The 18,533-nt window shown below is 34.9% G+C and overlaps 1 protein-coding gene across 1 annotated transcript; it reads left to right on the forward strand.

Annotated features, from left to right (window-relative positions):
* The first annotated feature begins 204 nt into the window (after nucleotides 1-204).
* ANXA1 (annexin A1) lies at nucleotides 205-18,188 on the forward strand. Its single transcript, XM_059926466.1, has 13 exons — nucleotides 205-430; nucleotides 7,178-7,254; nucleotides 7,349-7,457; nucleotides 7,974-8,068; nucleotides 8,913-9,026; nucleotides 9,466-9,556; nucleotides 11,153-11,232; nucleotides 11,425-11,481; nucleotides 13,040-13,133; nucleotides 14,003-14,098; nucleotides 15,230-15,288; nucleotides 16,700-16,822; nucleotides 17,840-18,188. The coding sequence occupies exons 2-13, from the start codon at nucleotides 7,189-7,191 to the stop codon at nucleotides 17,894-17,896; spliced, it is 1,041 nt and encodes a 346-aa protein (XP_059782449.1). The 5' UTR covers nucleotides 205-430; nucleotides 7,178-7,188; the 3' UTR covers nucleotides 17,897-18,188.
* The last annotated feature ends 345 nt before the right edge of the window (nucleotides 18,189-18,533 follow it).

Raw genomic sequence — 18,533 nt, forward strand, 5'->3', positions numbered from 1 at the left:
GTTTTATTTTGTTTTAAAGTTTATGATTTTTCATTTCACAATTCATTTGACTAAAAAAGTATGCCAATTATTGGTATCAGGATTGAGGCGGATAGTACTGCATACTTGAAAATCTCTTGCATTCTACTCCCCTGTAAAAAAAACAGTGCAAACTAAAGAGGGAAAACTATCTGTACTTCCGTTTTTTTTCCTTTGTGCCGTCAGCTCTGAGTTGGTTTAGTGAGTAATTTTGCAAGGCTTGCTTCACTTTGTTTTGAGCAAGACTGAACCCAGTATTTCAAACAAAAGGCAGCCCGTTACTAACTTCCGGTTGCTAGGTGTGGCCTCCTTTCAAATTCTATAAAATCAGAAGCCCAAGTTTCCACTTCCAGCGTGAGCCATTCAGAGAAGAATCTCTCTTTAGGTCCTTGGACAGAGGCGAAAAAAAAAGGTAAGTCTTGGTTTTACTTTTAGGTAGTTTTGGCTGTTCTGAAAACTTTTCCCATTACAGTGTTTAATGTTACTTCTGTGTAATTTATGGCTAGCTGCACTTACACCTTTGATAAATCTTTCTGTAAAATTACACTGGCTATTTATATTTTAGGAATCACAAATTGCAATGTTTTATTTTTACTTAGTTAAGAAATACAATTTTAAAAACAAGGAAACTTTGCTTAATACTGGCTTATTGTACTGTTGGTGAGTTACCATGGAAAAGAAGGAAAGAATGTGTTTTTTCCTACAAGTTATGAGTCTCCAAGAGCTGTGTATGCTTTACATGGAAATCATGATGGATGGTGGGTGTTTGTGGGGAGGCAGGCCAGAAGACCCCAGACATAGGTTTCAGGGATCTATCTCAAAATAGCAGGACTTACATAATTTATTTTTTCTTTTGTAAAACAAAACAAAACAAAAAAAAAAATAGATTCAGACCTCATAGTGACAATTATGCCTTTTGTAATCAACATTTTGAAATTAACGTTATGTTCACTCATGCAGTGTAGATAAATAAGAGGATCCACTTATTAATCCTTTCATTTAGAGAGGGTGCGGCCACATTCTTTTTCCTGTGGTCTCTGTGTCATAGACAGGCTTTTCAAGTGCTGATTTGAAAACCTAAGGGGAAAGGAAGTATTTCCCGGGTGGTGTCAGATAAGTTATCTCTTGGGAATGCCTGTACGGCCCTCTAAAAATATTCCACTTAGTAGCATCTTGATTGCTGTGAGCTAATGGCCATGAAACTCCTTAGGAAAGCAAAAAGCAAAACTCTCTAAAGTAGAGTTTTTACTGGTGTTGGATATATGTGCAAAAGTGAGAGATTTTGAATCCTAACCATATATTTGGCTATTGTTTATTACAAATGTTCCTTCAAGAATTTTTTCTTAGCTCATTCTGAATGTTAAGTTAAATGATGTAACATATGATTTTTAGTGCTAGTTAATGAAAAAAGGTGTGCTTTTTCTTGCCTTGTTTGTGTCTAAAATTATGTATAGACCTTGAAAAAGTAATATTCTCCCCTGCTTGCAGGAATGTATTTTGGTAGGCACATTGCAAAACGATTCAAATGTGGTAAAATGCTGGTTTCATAATTTCCAAATGGCCTCTTCTCCAGAAGTTATGTTAACCACCCTATAGCCCCAGGCTCAACCACATCTGGCAGATATCTGACATTTGATGGATGTTGACAAAACTGTTAATAATAATATTATTAAGAAACCAGCTAGAGTTTCATGGTTAATAAATACTTTTTCAGTCAAAAGATCTGCAAAGATTGGTTTCTATTGATGTTAGCTTGCTGAGCTGGTTCTTAATCCTCTCTAGACCCATTAATTGATGACATATTTAAAACCATGGACCTATTATTTTTCAGTGATAAACCAAAAGCTGTTTTTTCAGCAAATGATTTCCTCTTTCCTTAAAATGGGAGAGATTTTTATCAGAAAGATCAGAACAGATACAATTTATATAATACCTTCATTCATTATGCTAATTTTCTCCACCTCCATCTGCTTGAGGTGAAATTTAAGACTGGCACTTCAGAGCTATAATGAATCTTAGCTACTGTGTATTTCAACACTCTTATTTTTATAAATGGAGGCCCTCTCCCCCACTGCCGAGAAGTTAAATGTTTTCTTGAGGGCAAACAGCCAGCTAAAGAGAGTCAAAGTAGGGCTCAGAACTCCTCAGTTCTTATTTTTACATCCTATAGTTGTGGATAGAAAATATTTGTTAAATTAGTATAGATATTTTTCCTGAATAATTAGCACTGATACAATATTTGTTCATTCAATAATGCTTATTAGCATACTAAGTACAAAGCATTCTGCCAGGGATTAGAGGTTCATAATGAATGGTAGGTTATCACTGCCCCCATGGAATGCTGCTATAAATATAGATAAGTAAATAGAAAGTGATAATGCAGAACAATAGGGACAAGTGTAGGAGTAAAGGCAGGATGCTTTGGGAGCACACAGAAGGTCGGTCACTCACCTCAGTGCTGGACCAAGGAAGGCCTCTTGGAGGATGTCATGATGTGTAGGCTGAGTCCTCACCAAGAAGCATCATTTAGGCAAAGGGAATTGGACATGGAGTTTGAAACAGAATTCCAGGCAAAGGGAACACCCTACTCAAAAGTCTAGAAGCAAAACATTCATGAGACTACCTTTCATTAAGTGGCTCTTCGTAAGTCATGCCGTTGTACAGACTAATTGCATTTTCTCAAACGAGTAGGTGTGGGAAAGACTTGTGAAATATATATTCGAGGGAAAAAACTATGCACAAGCCAAAGCATTGAAAAATAAACTCCCTCGGGCCGGGGTGAAACCTGCCACAGTCTCCATGGGTTAACTGTGAATGAATTTGATTCTTAAGTGTAAGCTATTAAAAATAACATTGATCTTGTCATCGTCTTTTTGGTCACTAGTTTAAAAGCGTATACAATATTTTGGAATCAGAAGGCATGGATTTATGTATGCCTTGATGCTTGCCGCTAGTATCTGGAAAACTGCCAGAAGAAATTACACTTTGTTTACCCAGGTAGAAAATGGGAATAATGATGTTGTCCTCTGTGAGGATCAAATTTCTGCTGCTGTCTTTGCAGAACTCTGATCTTTCTCACTTGTCTCGAGGAAGGCATGATAGACCACAAAACTCAGTTTCCTCTGTCAGAAATTCTGGAAGTAGCCTTTCATGAAGCTGACAGAGATAGAAATTGTGGTTTTTAAAGTTATTAAAAACTGTTCTTCTGTAATAATTTCAAACCTTCAGAAGAGTTGCAAGAATACTGCGCAGAATCACCATATACTTATTACCCAGGTTTCCCAAGTGTTAACCTTTCACCACATTTGCTTTATCATTAATTCTTCCCTTTCCCCCTTCCACCCTCTCTATATAGTTATTTTTTTCTGTGTCATTTGAAAGAACACTGCAGCTATGATGTCCCTATGTCTCTAGATACTTCAACCATAGTGCAGTTTAAAAAAATCAGGAAATTAACTTTCATACAATAAGCCTTCGTTTTCTCAAACTGTCCAGTTGGTACAATTGCTAATGTACCATTTCTGGAATCCCTTTCTCTTACATTTAGTAAGCATGGCTCCCTCTCTGTCTAACATCTTCTTATGCATATTTACCTTCTTTAATTTCTTGCTGAATGAGAGGAAGAGAGCTCTCTTACGACACATAAAAAAAATGTTAATCCCTAAAAAGTTATCCATTTTTTCATAGATGAATGAGATTGGTAGGCAGTGCATGTTCACAGATGATTAATTAGAAGAACTCTGGAATATTATTAATTTCCATATAGGTCAGCCTATGTATAAATGGTCAATTTCATCTTCAAATTAGATGATGTTAAGGACTGAGATAAACTTGGTTTCAGAGCTCATTGGTAGCCAGATTAAATATATATTGAGCCAAGGAAAATTAATAAAATAAGCTCTTAAGTACCTAGTACATGTTCTAAACATTGCAACTAAAAAGAAAGATGGAAAAAATAAAACCTGTTGTGAACTCAGAGGGTTATTAAATTTTTTTTTTTACTGTGCAATTCTACTTCATAGACTAGATCATTCTCTGAATAGTAAAAATATATGACAAATATTTGTATAGCATGTGGCAATCTATAAAACATGTTTGCATGTTTGTGATTTATTTATAGGTAAGAAATCTTACCTTCAAATTACTGAATGGGTTTAATCAAGTACAAAATGCTGGTTTTCATGCAGAGGTTAGGTATTGAACACACAGAATGGTTTAGCAATACAATCTGAGCAAAATATTTTTGCTGTGGTATTTGTAAGGTGTGTTGCAACTATTCAAGGTTCTGTTAAAACATGCAGCTGCGTTTGAGCACTTAACTAGCAGTACATGATCGAAACTATTTCCTTGAGGATTTGTACATCCTGCCACAATCCTTGTGTCTTTAAGCTTTGCTGAGAGCTAGTGGATCTTATTTGGCTGAATTGAGATTCCATTTTCCTCTAATTGCTTTCCTGAGTAGGTTCTATTCAGGTTGCTTGACCATATTCCAGATCATACCTTCAGGCCATCCAAATGGCTTCAGACTAAAATCGAGGAACACAGAGGATATGTCACAAAGCTGTCTCCTCTATGGATACTCTTGTGTCAAACAAATTATTCAACCCCTTTGTTTTTGTTATTTTGTATTAAGTAATTAATAGAGCAATATCATTTTCTAGGCTTTCTCAAGTTTTTTTTTTAAGAAATTGATGCATTATGTAAGCATTTTTAAGTGAAAAAATTGTGAAGTAAAGTTTCCATAAAATTTATTTTGAAGTTGTGAGGCTCATTTTTTAAATTACCTTTGACAAGATCCTTAATCTCTTCTTTGATCTCTTTTGAAGTTTTTCTTTTCTAATTGAAAAGAGTGGAAATATTGGAACACATATTTCTATAATTGAGGGAAAAGTACTTTGCTAAGTGACCGATCATATCACTCATTTTGAGGATTCTACTTCATAAAGGGCATGGATGTGATGATAGAAATGGACATTTTAAATACCTGAAACCTTGCCAGAGATTGCAAGAAGTTTTGGATATGCCAATTAAGCAAAGGAAAATGGCACTCCATGTGCCAACAGCAATTGCACCAGATTATAGTATAATAGGAACTAAAACCTTGTGCAAAATTGTACACCATGACTTTACCTCAGGAAATAACTTTAAATTTATCAGTTGCTTGTGGGGAAGAGATTAAGTGAGTGCACAATATATTGGTTCTTCTCACAGATGACACAACAGTAATTTGAGCAATCCCCATGATAATTAAGTGGAGATAGTTTCTGCTTTGGATATTATTTCTCTCATGTATTTAATCTCATTACTTGCAACTACAGCCATTTTTCAGCAGGTGTGGACTGAAATACTTTGTCTGAACATGCCATTAAGGAATCAGGTTATGGGTTTTAGTCCTCATGAGTCATTTAGCTTCATAGCAAGAATTTAAAACTGCCAAGATGGGCTTCCCTGGTGGCGCAGTGGTTGAGAATCTGCCTGCTAATGCAGGGGACACGGGTTCGAGCCCTGGTCTGGGAAGATCCCACATGCCACGGAGCGGCTGGGCCCGTGAGCCACAACTACTGAGCCTGCGCATCTGGAGCCTGTGCCCCGCAACGGGAGGGGCCGCGATAGTGAAAGGCCCGCGCACCGCGATGAAGAGTGGCCCCCGCTTGCCGCAACTAGAGAAAGCCCTCGCACGAACTGAAGACCCAACACAGCCAAAAATAAATAAATAAATAAAGTAGCTATAAAATTAAAAAAAAAAAAAAAAAAACTGCCAAGATTATCCTTCCAATCTCCTTCAGATGTACTCATGATAGCTGTCTCCAGAGAAATAAACAAAAGGGTATGGAGAGATAGATCAGTGTAGACCTGGAGCTTGAGCTCCTAAAAAAAAAATCCCTAGACAAAAAGGATCATTGATGGCTTCTTTTGTAGATAACTCAGAGAATGCATTAATTTTTAACATACTTCAGGTTTTAAAAATATACAGTTTTATTAAGTAAAAATATTGCTGAACCACGACAGCAAGTCAGGCAATTTTCTTTAAGATAGAGTTTTCCAAAAGAGGGCATGCATGGTGCAATTTCACTCTAATGAATCCTGTTAGAGCAAGGCACCTGCTATAAAATAATCCTTTTCTGGGTTTTTTATGTTGGGTAAAAAAACACATGTAGGACTAGTATTTAGACAGCTCAAATAGGAAGAAATGTGAATGTAGTGATTACTCCAGGTACTGAAATAATTTTATACCACGGAATGGAAAAGAAAACTGAATTATTTCGGGGAGAAATATCACCTGAATATCTTTCTATAGAGTTTTGAGTCTGAATCCACTCCCGCAGATTAGTCATAGATTATTTTACCTTATAAATGTCAGTATTATGCTCTTTCTCTACCCATTACTTTTGTTCAAGTCCTCATTAATCCTACATAGATTCTCCCACAACTTACTAAATGGTCTCTAATCTTCCCTCTTGCTCATCTCCTAGCCATTCTCTATGATACAGGATGACCTTTCTGAAATATAACTTTCTTTTTAAAAAATCCATTAATGTTATCCAAACCTTTGGAAGTATATTTAAACTTTTAAATTGGGGCTTCTGTTAACATTTCTTGCTCTGGTAAACTTCTTTCAACTTCCCAAATATGACAAGTTTCTCTCTGTTTTGTTCTCTTTAACTTTTCTGCTAATCTCAACTATTCGCAAGAGAGGCTCAGGTCACCAAGAACTTCCTCTAAGAATTGTTCTTAGCTTTTGAATTTTCTTAGGGAGAGCACACACTGGCTTCAAGTTCTTTGAGCCAAGGGATGTTTCAATGTTTTTGCGCCCTCAGTGCTTGGCATACAGTGGGTGGTCTGTAAATTTAGAACAGTGAAGTGAAACTCCAGCTCCTCTCTTCAGCCTATATGCTTACTTATAGAAGTCATCTGATCCCTAAGGTGAGGACTGAATATGCTGAGAAAGAGCTACGTTTCTGAGGCTATGGGTTTCTGTTCAAGGGCAGTAGACTCTCTTTTTAAAAAACCCAAATCTAGCATTTTAGGATGATCCTAAGAGTAATCCTGGAAAGTAAAGGCAAGGCTGCTCTATGTCTTGTGTATGTAAGGGAGTGGAGTGGTGTGTATGTGTGGTGGGTTTGTGGTTTGTAAACGCATCGACCTGTTTTCTTTTCAGATCCTTCAAAAATGGCAATGGTAACTGAATTCCTCAAGCAGGCCTGGTTTATTGACAATGAAGAGCAGGAATACATTGTAAGTCAAGTGACAATAAAATAACTTAGTTAAATATTAAAATAGAAACTAATGTAAGTGAATGGACAGTAATTTATTTCTCTCTCATCCACAGAAAGCTGTGAAAGGATCCAAAGGTGGTTCTGGGTCATCAGTGAGCCCCTGTCCTAGCTTTGATCCATGCTCAGATGTCGAGGCCTTGCATAAAGCAATCACAGCTAAAGGTAATTCTGTCTCCCCAAAACAGTCCCCTCCTAGACATTTCAGAATGGCTACTAAAAAACAGACATGTGCAATTTAAAGAGTCTTTTGTTTTGAAGATGAAAAGATTTCCTTGTCAACGAAGATATATTTCCTTTCTCAGCACTTGGGAAATTTTGGTCAAATCGGTAGAATATCTGCTTCTACAACAGATATGCTCACAAAGCCCATTTCTAACAGGCTCAATGCTGAAGTCAACACCTCTGCTCACACTTAGGGTTTGAACTAGGAAACAAACACTGCACCACTGAGGGCCAGGAACAATTTCTTCCTCCTTTCTCATTCAAGTGAATGGAATGTCATCCCAAGTGCTTCCATTTGATATGCAGTATCGCATCCATATCCCAGTCTGGTAAAATTTGTACTTCTTAGTTTTGTTAAGAACTTCCTTTGAAGGATCTTGATAATGAACCATTTTATGTCGGTTATTGATGATGAAGAAAATTGATTTTAGAGGTCTAGGGGCCCTTTATTTCCAGGTGTGGATGAAGCAACCATCATTGAAATTCTAACTAAGAGAAACAACGCCCAGCGTCAGCAGATCAAAGCAGCCTATCTCCAGGAAAAAGGAAAGGTAGGTTGGAGTGGTTAATTGAGATAATTAATTTCAGTCATATTTATGTTTAAATATAGATTTTGAAGCACAGTTGCCTAGTTCTGTCAGTCTCTAACCACTGTTCTTCCATTACAACTAAGATTACTGTATTTATCCTCTTGGTTGCAATGTAATCAATTCTAGCAAATTTCCTGGTTTTATATATCGTTTTGTCATCTTGATTCTTTGCACATGTCATGTGGTGTTCTGTACAGGACACAAGCCTTTAACTTGAACATAACAGACATCAAGATTACTATTGGCAATAAGAAATATGTTCTGATTGAAATGTGTCTTCTGCTAAAACTTAAACTGAACTGTTTAATGTCTGAATGTAAAGTTTATACATATAATTCTATTTTAAAAGTAAGCTTTATATTTTTATACAAAAAAATGGGTAATTTGTTTAAGGAGGTACAGTTAGAAAACATTTGATGTCTGATTATAGTGCTTATTTGAACAGTGCACATCCCAATGGTTGGAAAAGTTATTAATACATTATTTTTAAAGTATTCTTACTACTGTTTCTGTTAATACACAACCCCTATCTTTTGAGCTTTGTGATTTCTTCCCTGTATAAAGGATTGAGTACCCTGTCCTTTAAGAAATTATCAATGAATTCAGTAAATTTCATTCTAATCACTCTAGATCTAAAAGATTAAGGTATTAAATATCAGGTACCCTTTTCTATGTAAAGGGAAGGAGCTCTAAAAAATGGTTGGGTTTAGGACTCAGTAAGACTATCTAAAGATCAGGTAACACCACATTACTGTATCACCCTGCATGTTATTTACTAGAAGGTTATAACATCTCCTTGTTATAGCCCCTGGATGAAGCTCTGAAGAAAGCCCTCACAGGTCACCTTGAGGAAGTTGCTTTGGCTCTGTTGAAAACTCCAGCCCGGTTTGATGCTGATGAGCTCCATGATGCCATGAAGGTAAATCATCTAATTTAAGCAAAACTCCTTTCCTCAAGAGAATGTCTGATCCATTTACGCCTCTTACTGTATTCTCAACAACTAGTACAGGGCCGTCAATCAGTGGTTATAAAATGAATAAGTGAATGAATAAATAAATGAATAACTAAATGTTGGTGTTAACAACTATGTTATTTCCACTATCTTCATGATGTTATTATATATCATAGATCTCTCTTTTTACGTATTTGCCCAAAATATTGGCTTTAAACCCATTTTGTTTTTAGAGCACTATAATAGATAGACCTTATTGTAATTATTAAATATTGTGGATATTTACTAAATACTGTGAGAAATTTACTAAATGTCAGATTCGAACAAATTTTGGGACACAAAAACTAGTTGATATTCTTGAATAAAGATTTTTCTACATTTCTTTTATTCTTCTTTTTCAATTCAGTGCCTTGGAACTGACGAAGACACTCTGAATGAAATTTTGGCATCAAGAACTAACACAGAAATCAGAGAAATTAACAGAGTCTATAGGGAAGGTAAGTTTTAATGTCCAACAACCCAAGTGCCTTAGTCGGAAAGGAAATCTGATATACTTCAAAAAAAAATTGAGTGTGGATGTTAATTATGGGGACTTTGGAAACTACATATTAACATATTTCTTCATTGTTTATCACACGTCTACCGCACGCACATACTGTTACCAGACACATTAGAGCTGCTGGGGTGCAGATAAGGGACACAATTGTCTCAGCCCTCATCAAGTTTGCACTTTAATAAAAAGTGTCCCTTTGGGGCAAATGGCCACATATTATTGCAGTGGAAAACTCAATTCAAAGCACTGAATTTAAAGAATTTCCTAAAAACATTTCATATCTTTCTGAGGTTTATTTCATAAAAATGTCCCGTTGTCTTCCATTTTGAAAAGGTAACAGCAACAACAACAAAACACCCCAAACATTTGTCCTTGAAAAAGTACAGAGCTTGGTGCTTATAATTCTCTGATGGAAACTAACTTTACCATTATGAGCATAAATGATTCACTTACTCTCAACGTCCAGATAGATCCATGGGGATGAAAGACCAGCAGTGGCTCATGTTATCTATTCAGTGAACCATCTCATTTCAGTGGTATGCTCAACACTATAAAGAGTGTCTGCAAGTGGATCCAGGGTAGTGCTGGGTCTTTACTATTTTCCTTTTCTAGTTTCCTAAGCCCCCAGCTTTTTTGTTTTCCCAGCTTAACATGTAGCACCACAGAGGATATTTCTGCTTGATTTTAATACCAAACATAGAGAATACAATAGCCCTTGTGTATTATTTTCACAGCAGTCTAATAAAGGAACCAGAATAAGAAAGCTTTTAACCTCATTTTCTGCAATTCATACCTTATTATCAATATTTATCGTAAATCCATTTATCAGTGATAACCATCAAGAGGGGCATTATTATTAGTTTTTTTCTTTGATAAAACATAGTTTACAAAGGTAAATATCCATAAATTTTTCCCAACGTATAGTTCAATGACAGCTTATTAAATTGTTCTGTCTTCTAGTGAATTATAAATTCAGTTAATTTTTTGCTAATACGGCATTATTTTGCAAGTTAAGTATGGGTGTTTAACAAAGAAAAGTTTTACATCTATATCTAAGGTAGACGCGTATACATACACACATACATGCATAACTAAAATATATTACATATAAGATATTTATCATTTTTAAAGTAAATAAATACTCTGTGTTCAAGCAAGTTCCTCTGGTTTATTCTTTTAAATAACTGTTCTATTCATCTCATTGCTTAAATTCTGGTATGTTTTATTTCAGAATTAGTTATTTAATAATGTACACCTATGCAATTTATTCTCGTTAGCAAAAGCTTTAGGGCTATAGCTTTTCACAGTATTATCTAAATTGTTTTAATTGCCTTATAGGAAATAAATTTGATGATCAAAAATTCTGCTTGCTCTGATTCCTCTATTTTTATTAAAAAATGATAATATTTGAAATGTGTCCCATAAGTCATTGAACACTTGGCATTGCAAATTGTGAGCCAATATAGAGATGTCAGGTATTATTATTATCACCATTACTTATCACTAGTTTAATACAAAATATACTTTTCTTATTTCTCAGAACTGAAGAGAGATCTGGCTAAAGACATCATCTCAGACACATCTGGAGATTATAAGACGGCTTTGCTTTCTCTTGCTAAGGTATAACTCAAATAGTTCAGGAAATGCCTCTTCTTTTATGAAAAGTAAAATCTTAGATTTCGTCTCTCTAGAAATGAGCAATTCATTCCTTTTCCCGCAAAGAATATTATTCATCTGATTTTAAGGGAATTAAGTTAATCATGTGATTACATGCTAGAAAACCACTTAACGAAAGAATGGGATATTTTTCAGGGTGACCGATGTGAGGATCTTGCCGTAAAGGACGACTTGGTTGATACGGATGCCAGGGTAAGCAAGTACTCACAAATACTCCTAGAATCCACTTTCCTACTTCAAATAGGTCCTACCTGAGGTGAGGTACCACTTGAGGACCTCTACGTGAAAGCAGATCTGAGATCCTCCAAAAGGACAACGGTACCTAATGTCCATTCCCTGAAAGATGCCTACCTTCCTGCATTCAAGTGGTCAAAGAGAGGAAATGTGGTCTTTATGTTTTCAGTAGATTGCACTATTCATGAAGCTGGAGAGGAATGAGAGAGAACAATGAGAATTTGATTTGTTATTCCCAAGAATTGTTTTGTTGAGAAAACAGAATTTTTATTTTACCAGGTATAAGAAAGTAAAGTGGAAAGAATAAGCACATCTAATATTCTTTTAACAGTGAACATTGGTTTAGAGGTGTAAGTTTATATTGTAAAAGTATTATTGTAATGACATTAAAATTATAACATTTATATACTTTCAAGCATATTGTTATATATAGTGTCAGCGAGGTTGCTTGTTATTTATACATCAATCCATTGGCAACATTAGAAAAACTGTGTCATTTTAGGGCCTGGAATTTTTGTTAAAAAAAAAAAAAGACAGCTATTATTTACATATGCCTTCCTCATGGGATAGTATTCTCTACAAATTCATCACAGTGAGTTAGTAAGAATGGAAACTTATTTGATCACCTCCACTCACTGTACCAGTACATTATCCTGCACATAATAAGCATTTATTAACTTTTGTTGAATGAATGCATATATGTCAGATGTTTGCTTGGAAAGTCCAGAATAACTTCTTATGACCATTGGAAATTTGACCATTTTAATAGAAATTGTGCAATCATACTAAAGAACCAAAGTTAGCATTTGAATCGTTGCCCATAGTAAGAAATTACTCTTATTTGCTTCTGATATTTCTGAACTTGCTTTCCATTTTAAGGCTATCAGGGCTCTTAGATGTATATTTATGGCAGCTACATGGATTAGTGTGACCCAGGAAGAGGATGGTAATTAACATTTCAAAGTTAATAGAGCATGTTTGTGACAATAAGGCAGGGATTATCTTTTTCATTTGCAAAAGAGGAAAATCTGTAGTTTAATAAGGTCAAACTATTTATCTAAGATTACAGAGCTATTAAGTGGCACAGTCAGAATTTGAATCCAGAAATTCTAACATCAAAATTCAAGATCTAGGTAATGGTTGAATTATTGACTTACCAGTACCATTTGCTGAAAACTACTTTGAACAATTAAAAATAAAATTAAAAATTAGACAGTCCCTTGGAGTTGCCTTGATACAGAGTGCAATCTTAAAGCAATTTAATTTAACAAACATTTATTCTGCAAACATATATTCAGTCTCTAGGGTTCACAAGGCGCCTTGAGAGATACTGTGGAAAATACTTGACAAAATAGGATTCCCATCTTTAAGGAATTTATAATCTTAGCATTGCCTACTCTGATTGTATTGGACACAAAGCAGCTGCTGCCTCCAAAATCTTTGAAGAGATCTAACATTCTTGTGCAGATAGCAAGTCAGCAGATAGTCAAGTGTTTGTTTTTGTGTTTCTTGACAGGCCTTATATGAAGCAGGAGAAAGAAGAAAAGGGACAGATGTTAATGTGTTTATCAACATTCTTACCACCAGAAGCTATCCCCATCTTTGCAGAGGTAAGAAGAAAACAAATGTTTCCTGGGATTGTTTATAGAAGATGTAGGGGTTTTTTTTAGGACAAGTAAGAGAAAGGAAAGAGAGAAATCTTAATCATTGTCACTCTGATACCAAATGGATGCAGTGTTCCTGACCCCTTCCTGCTATTTGTGCATTTGTCCAGCTTTGTACCACCACCATTTTATAGTATTTGAAACACATTTTATGACTTTGGCATGTAGAACATTAGTTTGTTATTTTTACTATTTCCTTTCCCTAAAATATTTGGAATAGGTCTGACAACATATACACATACAACAGAACAAATGAAATTGCAATGAAGAAAAACAAAAAAAAACTCATGGCTAATTGAAGAAAAGAGTATCTAGATGCGGCAGAAACAAAAACCAAAAAAAGAGTTCTTGCCTTTGATCACAAGATTTAGCTCTTGACTTCTGGAAGTCAAGGCAAAGGGAAGGTCATGATGATTACCTAAAGTTTATTATTTGTATAACAGCACTCCGATTTCTAATGTTAAAATTAAGAGAAATCTACTACACAGATCTTTATATAAGGAAAGATCCATTTGTTATGACACTTATCTCTGATGTAGTGTTATGGCTGTCAATCACATGCCACTTCTAATAAATGTCAACATTTGCAAAAATTTCCCCAAAATATACAGAAGCACCGAAATAGCCATGTAAGTTACATTCCTCAGAGAAAATGATGTATCCAAAATATGCTCAGTTGAATAATTAGCTTTAAAATGTGTTTTTTGAAGTTCAGTCCTCCTAAGGAATACTTTGACTCAGTTGCCCTGATTTTGCTCAAGTTTGCTAAAGAATAGGATGTTTTGTACATCTCTTAGTTTAAATTTAATATTCAGTGTTTCAGAAGTACTCCCAGTACAGCAAGCATGACATGAACAAAGTTCTGGACCTGGAGTTGAAAGGTGACATCGAGAAATGCCTCACAGTTATTGGTATGTAGTCCTGGAGGAGGAAGAGTTTTCTAACTTGAAATTGCATTGTCAATGCTGTCCCATAATTTACAAAACAAAATATAACAAAACAAAACAAAAACGCAGATGTAATTTATATTTCAAATAGAGGCAACATGTAAGATAACGGCAATAAATATTTAGCTAAAGTTATACAATGGCCTTGTTAGTAATAACAGATATTATTTCCTTTTTTAAAAAGATGGGCAGGTGGACAATACTTACTGAGCACCTGCTTATACTACCATGCAATACACCAGGCTGGGCATGGCACAAAGGAAAGTCAAAATGGTCATTAAGAGCATAGGATTTGGAATTAAATAAATGCAGATCCACATTCTGGTCTGTCACTTACTAATTGAGTAATCTTGGGCAAGTCCAAAGGATTTGATTCAGTAGGTCTCTGGTGGCTTCTGAAAAGGTCTTCAGAAGAAAAGGATTTTAAAGGTTTCCCATTTTATTCAGATGACCAGTCAAGGTTTGGAAACCTGCATTTTAAAGCAGTGCTTCTCAAATATTAATGTGCGCATGAATCCCTTGGGAATCTTGTTAAAATGCAGATTCTAATTCAGTAGGTCTGGGGTGGGGCCTGGATTCTGCATTTCTAACAAGCTCTTAGTTGATGCCAATTCTTTTGATCCATAGACCACACTTTGAGTATCAAGGTAGAGAATCATACTAATTGACACATCTGTTAGTATTTTATAATATTTGGCAGCTGCCTTATATTTTAAGACTGTCCTGTTCCACTTAAAATTTTTTTCTTATTACAACATGAAAAACTATTTCTTCCATGCCAGCATGACCTTTAACACCTACTAGCTTCCCTGTTTCCATGAAGAGTATACTCAAGATAGCATGAAATACTGAAGTTGCTATTGGGTAGATTTAAGATAATAGGAAAAAAGTGATGCTGTCAGAGGACAGAATATTCAAAGTCACCATCTAGAGAATAGCTTCTTATAAGCCAAATATCCCATATTGGTAGGAGGTGTAAGGAACAGGGATGGAGAATAGAATCTTACTTGCAAAACTCTGTATTCTTGTTTCTGTCACATGCATCTTTCTTTTTTTGGTGGTAAATATATCAACTAAAATATACCTCTCTTGCAGTGAAGTGTGTCACAAGCAAATCAATTTTCTTTGCTGAGAAGCTTCATCAGGCCATGAAGGTAACTTTCAACATATGTGATTTGCTTAGGGAAAAAAAAATTATGGTGTATGGAAAGAAGAAGAGAAAACCTCATATTGTTTGAAAATTACACTTATTTTAATATCTTTCCATTAAAAAGAATTACTTTTCCATCCAATGCAAGAGATAATATACTTCCTTATTAGAATAAAATTCTCTGTTAGATTTGTTGTGTTCTTTTATAGGTAAGATAGTAAGGTGAGCTTGAATGTAATTTGTAGATTACTCATGATTTAAATAAAACTTTAGTCAGCAGAGGAAGGGTGATATACTTCCTCTTTTAATGTATGATTTTAGTAACCTACTTCTGCTAAGGTTGTAAGTTGCACAATCTCCCCCTTTCTAAGCTTCATTTATCTTTTTTTATTATTCTTCCATGCCATTGCTTTATATGTCATTCTAAGGTTTTTAAATTTTGTTCTAAGATCACTGAAGTGGAAGGTGTTATTAAGATGTATTTGAGATACCTTAACCACTTCACTTTAACTTTATCGTTTAGCATGCATCTTATTATATAGATGTCACCTCCATGCTTGTATTGTGACAAGTTATGAAATTGTCTTTTTTTTCCTTTGTCACTCCAAAATAAGGAAGTCTTCAGAGAGCGATCTAACAATTCAATTAATAGGAAAGAGTCCCTATGAAGTGATAGGCATTGTGCTACTAGGTATCAATAGTAGGCAGTACAGTCCCTGACCCCATGCCTGCTGTTATCTAGTGAGGTAATTAGATGGGTAACAATGAATACCTAGTATTGTAAAAGAGCAGAAGAGGGGCCTGTGCCCCAGACTTTGGAAATCAATGCAGCCTTGCTCTCAGCTAAACTAAGACCTGATATTTTAAAAGGAATTAGCCAGAGGAGGGCAGAAGTGGATGAGATGAAGGGATAAAGCAAGACTGGTCCAGGAGGAGGAGATATCATGTCTCTTTCAGGATAGTAAACATAATTAGAGTGATGGTGCATGGTGGAAGAAGTTGTAGAATTAGGCAGGGCGTTGTAAGCCCAGATAAAATGATTGGTTTTCATCCTAAAAGCAGCAGAAGGCCATTGAAGGGTTTTAAATAGATGAATGGGAAGATCAGATTTATAATTTAGAAAGTTTACTTCATTTGTAATTATTGAATAGTTTAGACAGAGGAAAGACTGGGTGGTAGAAGACCAATTAGGAGGTTATGAAAGCTCTTATATATGCTGCTGATATCACAGTTTGGTTTGTGTCATTTTATTACCACTTGTGTAAAGTGTGTGTGTGTATTTTAATGTGGTGATAGTTTCTCCATAGAAACTATATAGGTGAGCAAAAGAGCCTCCCATTCAAACCCATATCCTGCCTTATTAAGAGTATATGCTCTGAATATGAGGGACCCTTAGCATCATTTGTTTTGGACAGGGTATTGGAACCCGTCACAAGACACTGATCAGGATTATGGTTTCCCGTTCTGAAATCGACATGAATGACATCAAAGCATGCTATCAGAAGTTGTATGGCATCTCTCTCTGCCAAGCCATCCTGGTATGTTGTGATTTTCATAATGCTAACCCCACAAATGACAATACGTTTGCAACTTCTTCAAAGAGAAAGGCTGACTTAAATTTCATATGTAAGATTAATTTCTTATATTAAGATACAGGGACTTCCCTGGCGGCCCAGTGGTTAAGACTCTGCACTTCTACTGCAGGGGGTGTGGGTTCGATCCCTGGTCAGGGAAGTAAGATCCTGCATGCCATGTGGTACAGCCAAAATATAAAAATTTTAAAAAAAGATACATAATTTAAAGTAAACTGAACTTTCACTGGTAAAATCTACTAATGAGATCTATAATGAAAGACTCTGCAAATTTTTCAGTGGTCATGGAAACAGTTTCCCATACGTACATTTAGCAATCAAAATATTTTAGTAGAGAGATAGAATGATTTATATAATGATTTATGATCAATGAATATTGATCAGAGGATTTGAAACTTTTTTTTCTAACTTTTCCCTTAATTTTGTCATATGTGAAATATATAAAATACATGCTCAAGTTAAGAAGTAAAAAAAGACAAGTCAAGGGGTTTTGAACTTAATGAAAGATAAGTGACTGTTTAAACTCAATTTGGCATTTATATTGGATAACTAAAATCTACCAAGAAAAAGTGAGAATATCATGGGCTTATAACTTTCACTCTGGTTGAGCAAGTCAGAGGTGATACGAAATTATATTGGGTTATACTTAATTCTCTGTGGTATTTCATTCTTGGAAAATAATGGCTCTAATATATAACATGATCAATTCAGAGAAGTTTGCAATCTGAATTTTGAAAGCTATTGCTTTTCATATAATAATTAAAATATCAGTTATCTGCTATATGCATTATATTATTTAATTAAATAAGTGATATTCTTATCCAAGATCCTAGAAAATAGATGTACTGTGATGTATGTTCTACAACTGTTAAGTCTAATACAGTAATTATTCTACAATTTAAAAATACCTCTCTTGATTATGGTTTCAGGTAGCATTAAGTATACTTTATTTTTTATCAACAGGATGAAACCAAGGGAGATTATGAAAAAATCCTGGTGTCTCTCTGTGGAGGAGACTAAACATTCCTATGATGGTCTCAAGCTTTTTGATCAGAAGACTTATTAACTATATCTTTCCATTCCATATCATAGATTTAAATAGGAAAGTTTCTTCAACAGGAATATAGTCTAGTAACTCCTTCCTGAAAAGTATAGCCTATAAATCATTTTTTATTCAACTCTATATAATAGAGATAAGTTTTTTAAAAATATATTTACTCCAAATTATAAAACCCCATAAAGAGGTTGTTCTAGTAACATTGCTTGAGAAAGATGTTTATGTCACAGAAAATAAAATGATTTTACAGGACAATTGGTGTGTCATTGGTTCTTCTGATTTTCTTTTGTGTGTAATGCAGTTGTTTAATTTGATATCAAGGGACAGGAGCCTGAATTCTAAATTATAATCCTCTCATGAAATAGATTTTACATATTAAACAAAATAAAATATTCACAGAGTTAGAAAGTGAACTTCATACATTTTACCATCTGGATACAGATTATTGAGAGAGTATCTTTGTATAATAATGGATTTATTGCATCAGCATTGTAACAATTGGATATTCTGCTATATTTCATGAACCAGTATAAAGATGAAATAGCAACAGCAATAAAAATTCCTCACTTTTTAAAAAATGGTAGTTGCATATTTTCTAAG

This window comes from Balaenoptera ricei, chromosome 6 (genome assembly GCF_028023285.1).
Source record: "Balaenoptera ricei isolate mBalRic1 chromosome 6, mBalRic1.hap2, whole genome shotgun sequence".
Lineage (NCBI taxonomy): Eukaryota > Metazoa > Chordata > Mammalia > Artiodactyla > Balaenopteridae > Balaenoptera > Balaenoptera ricei.

Excerpts from the sequence above, each read along its gene's own strand:
- ANXA1 (XM_059926466.1), top strand. The coding sequence starts at position 7,189 with ATGGCAATGGTAACTGAATTCCTCAAGCAGGCCTGGTTTATTGACAAT. Across the intron at positions 9,027-9,465 it reads AGCTCCATGATGCCATGAAG|TGCCTTGGAACTGACGAAGA; the intron begins GTAAATCATCTA and ends TTTTCAATTCAG. Across the intron at positions 11,233-11,424 it reads CTTTGCTTTCTCTTGCTAAG|GGTGACCGATGTGAGGATCT; the intron begins GTATAACTCAAA and ends GATATTTTTCAG.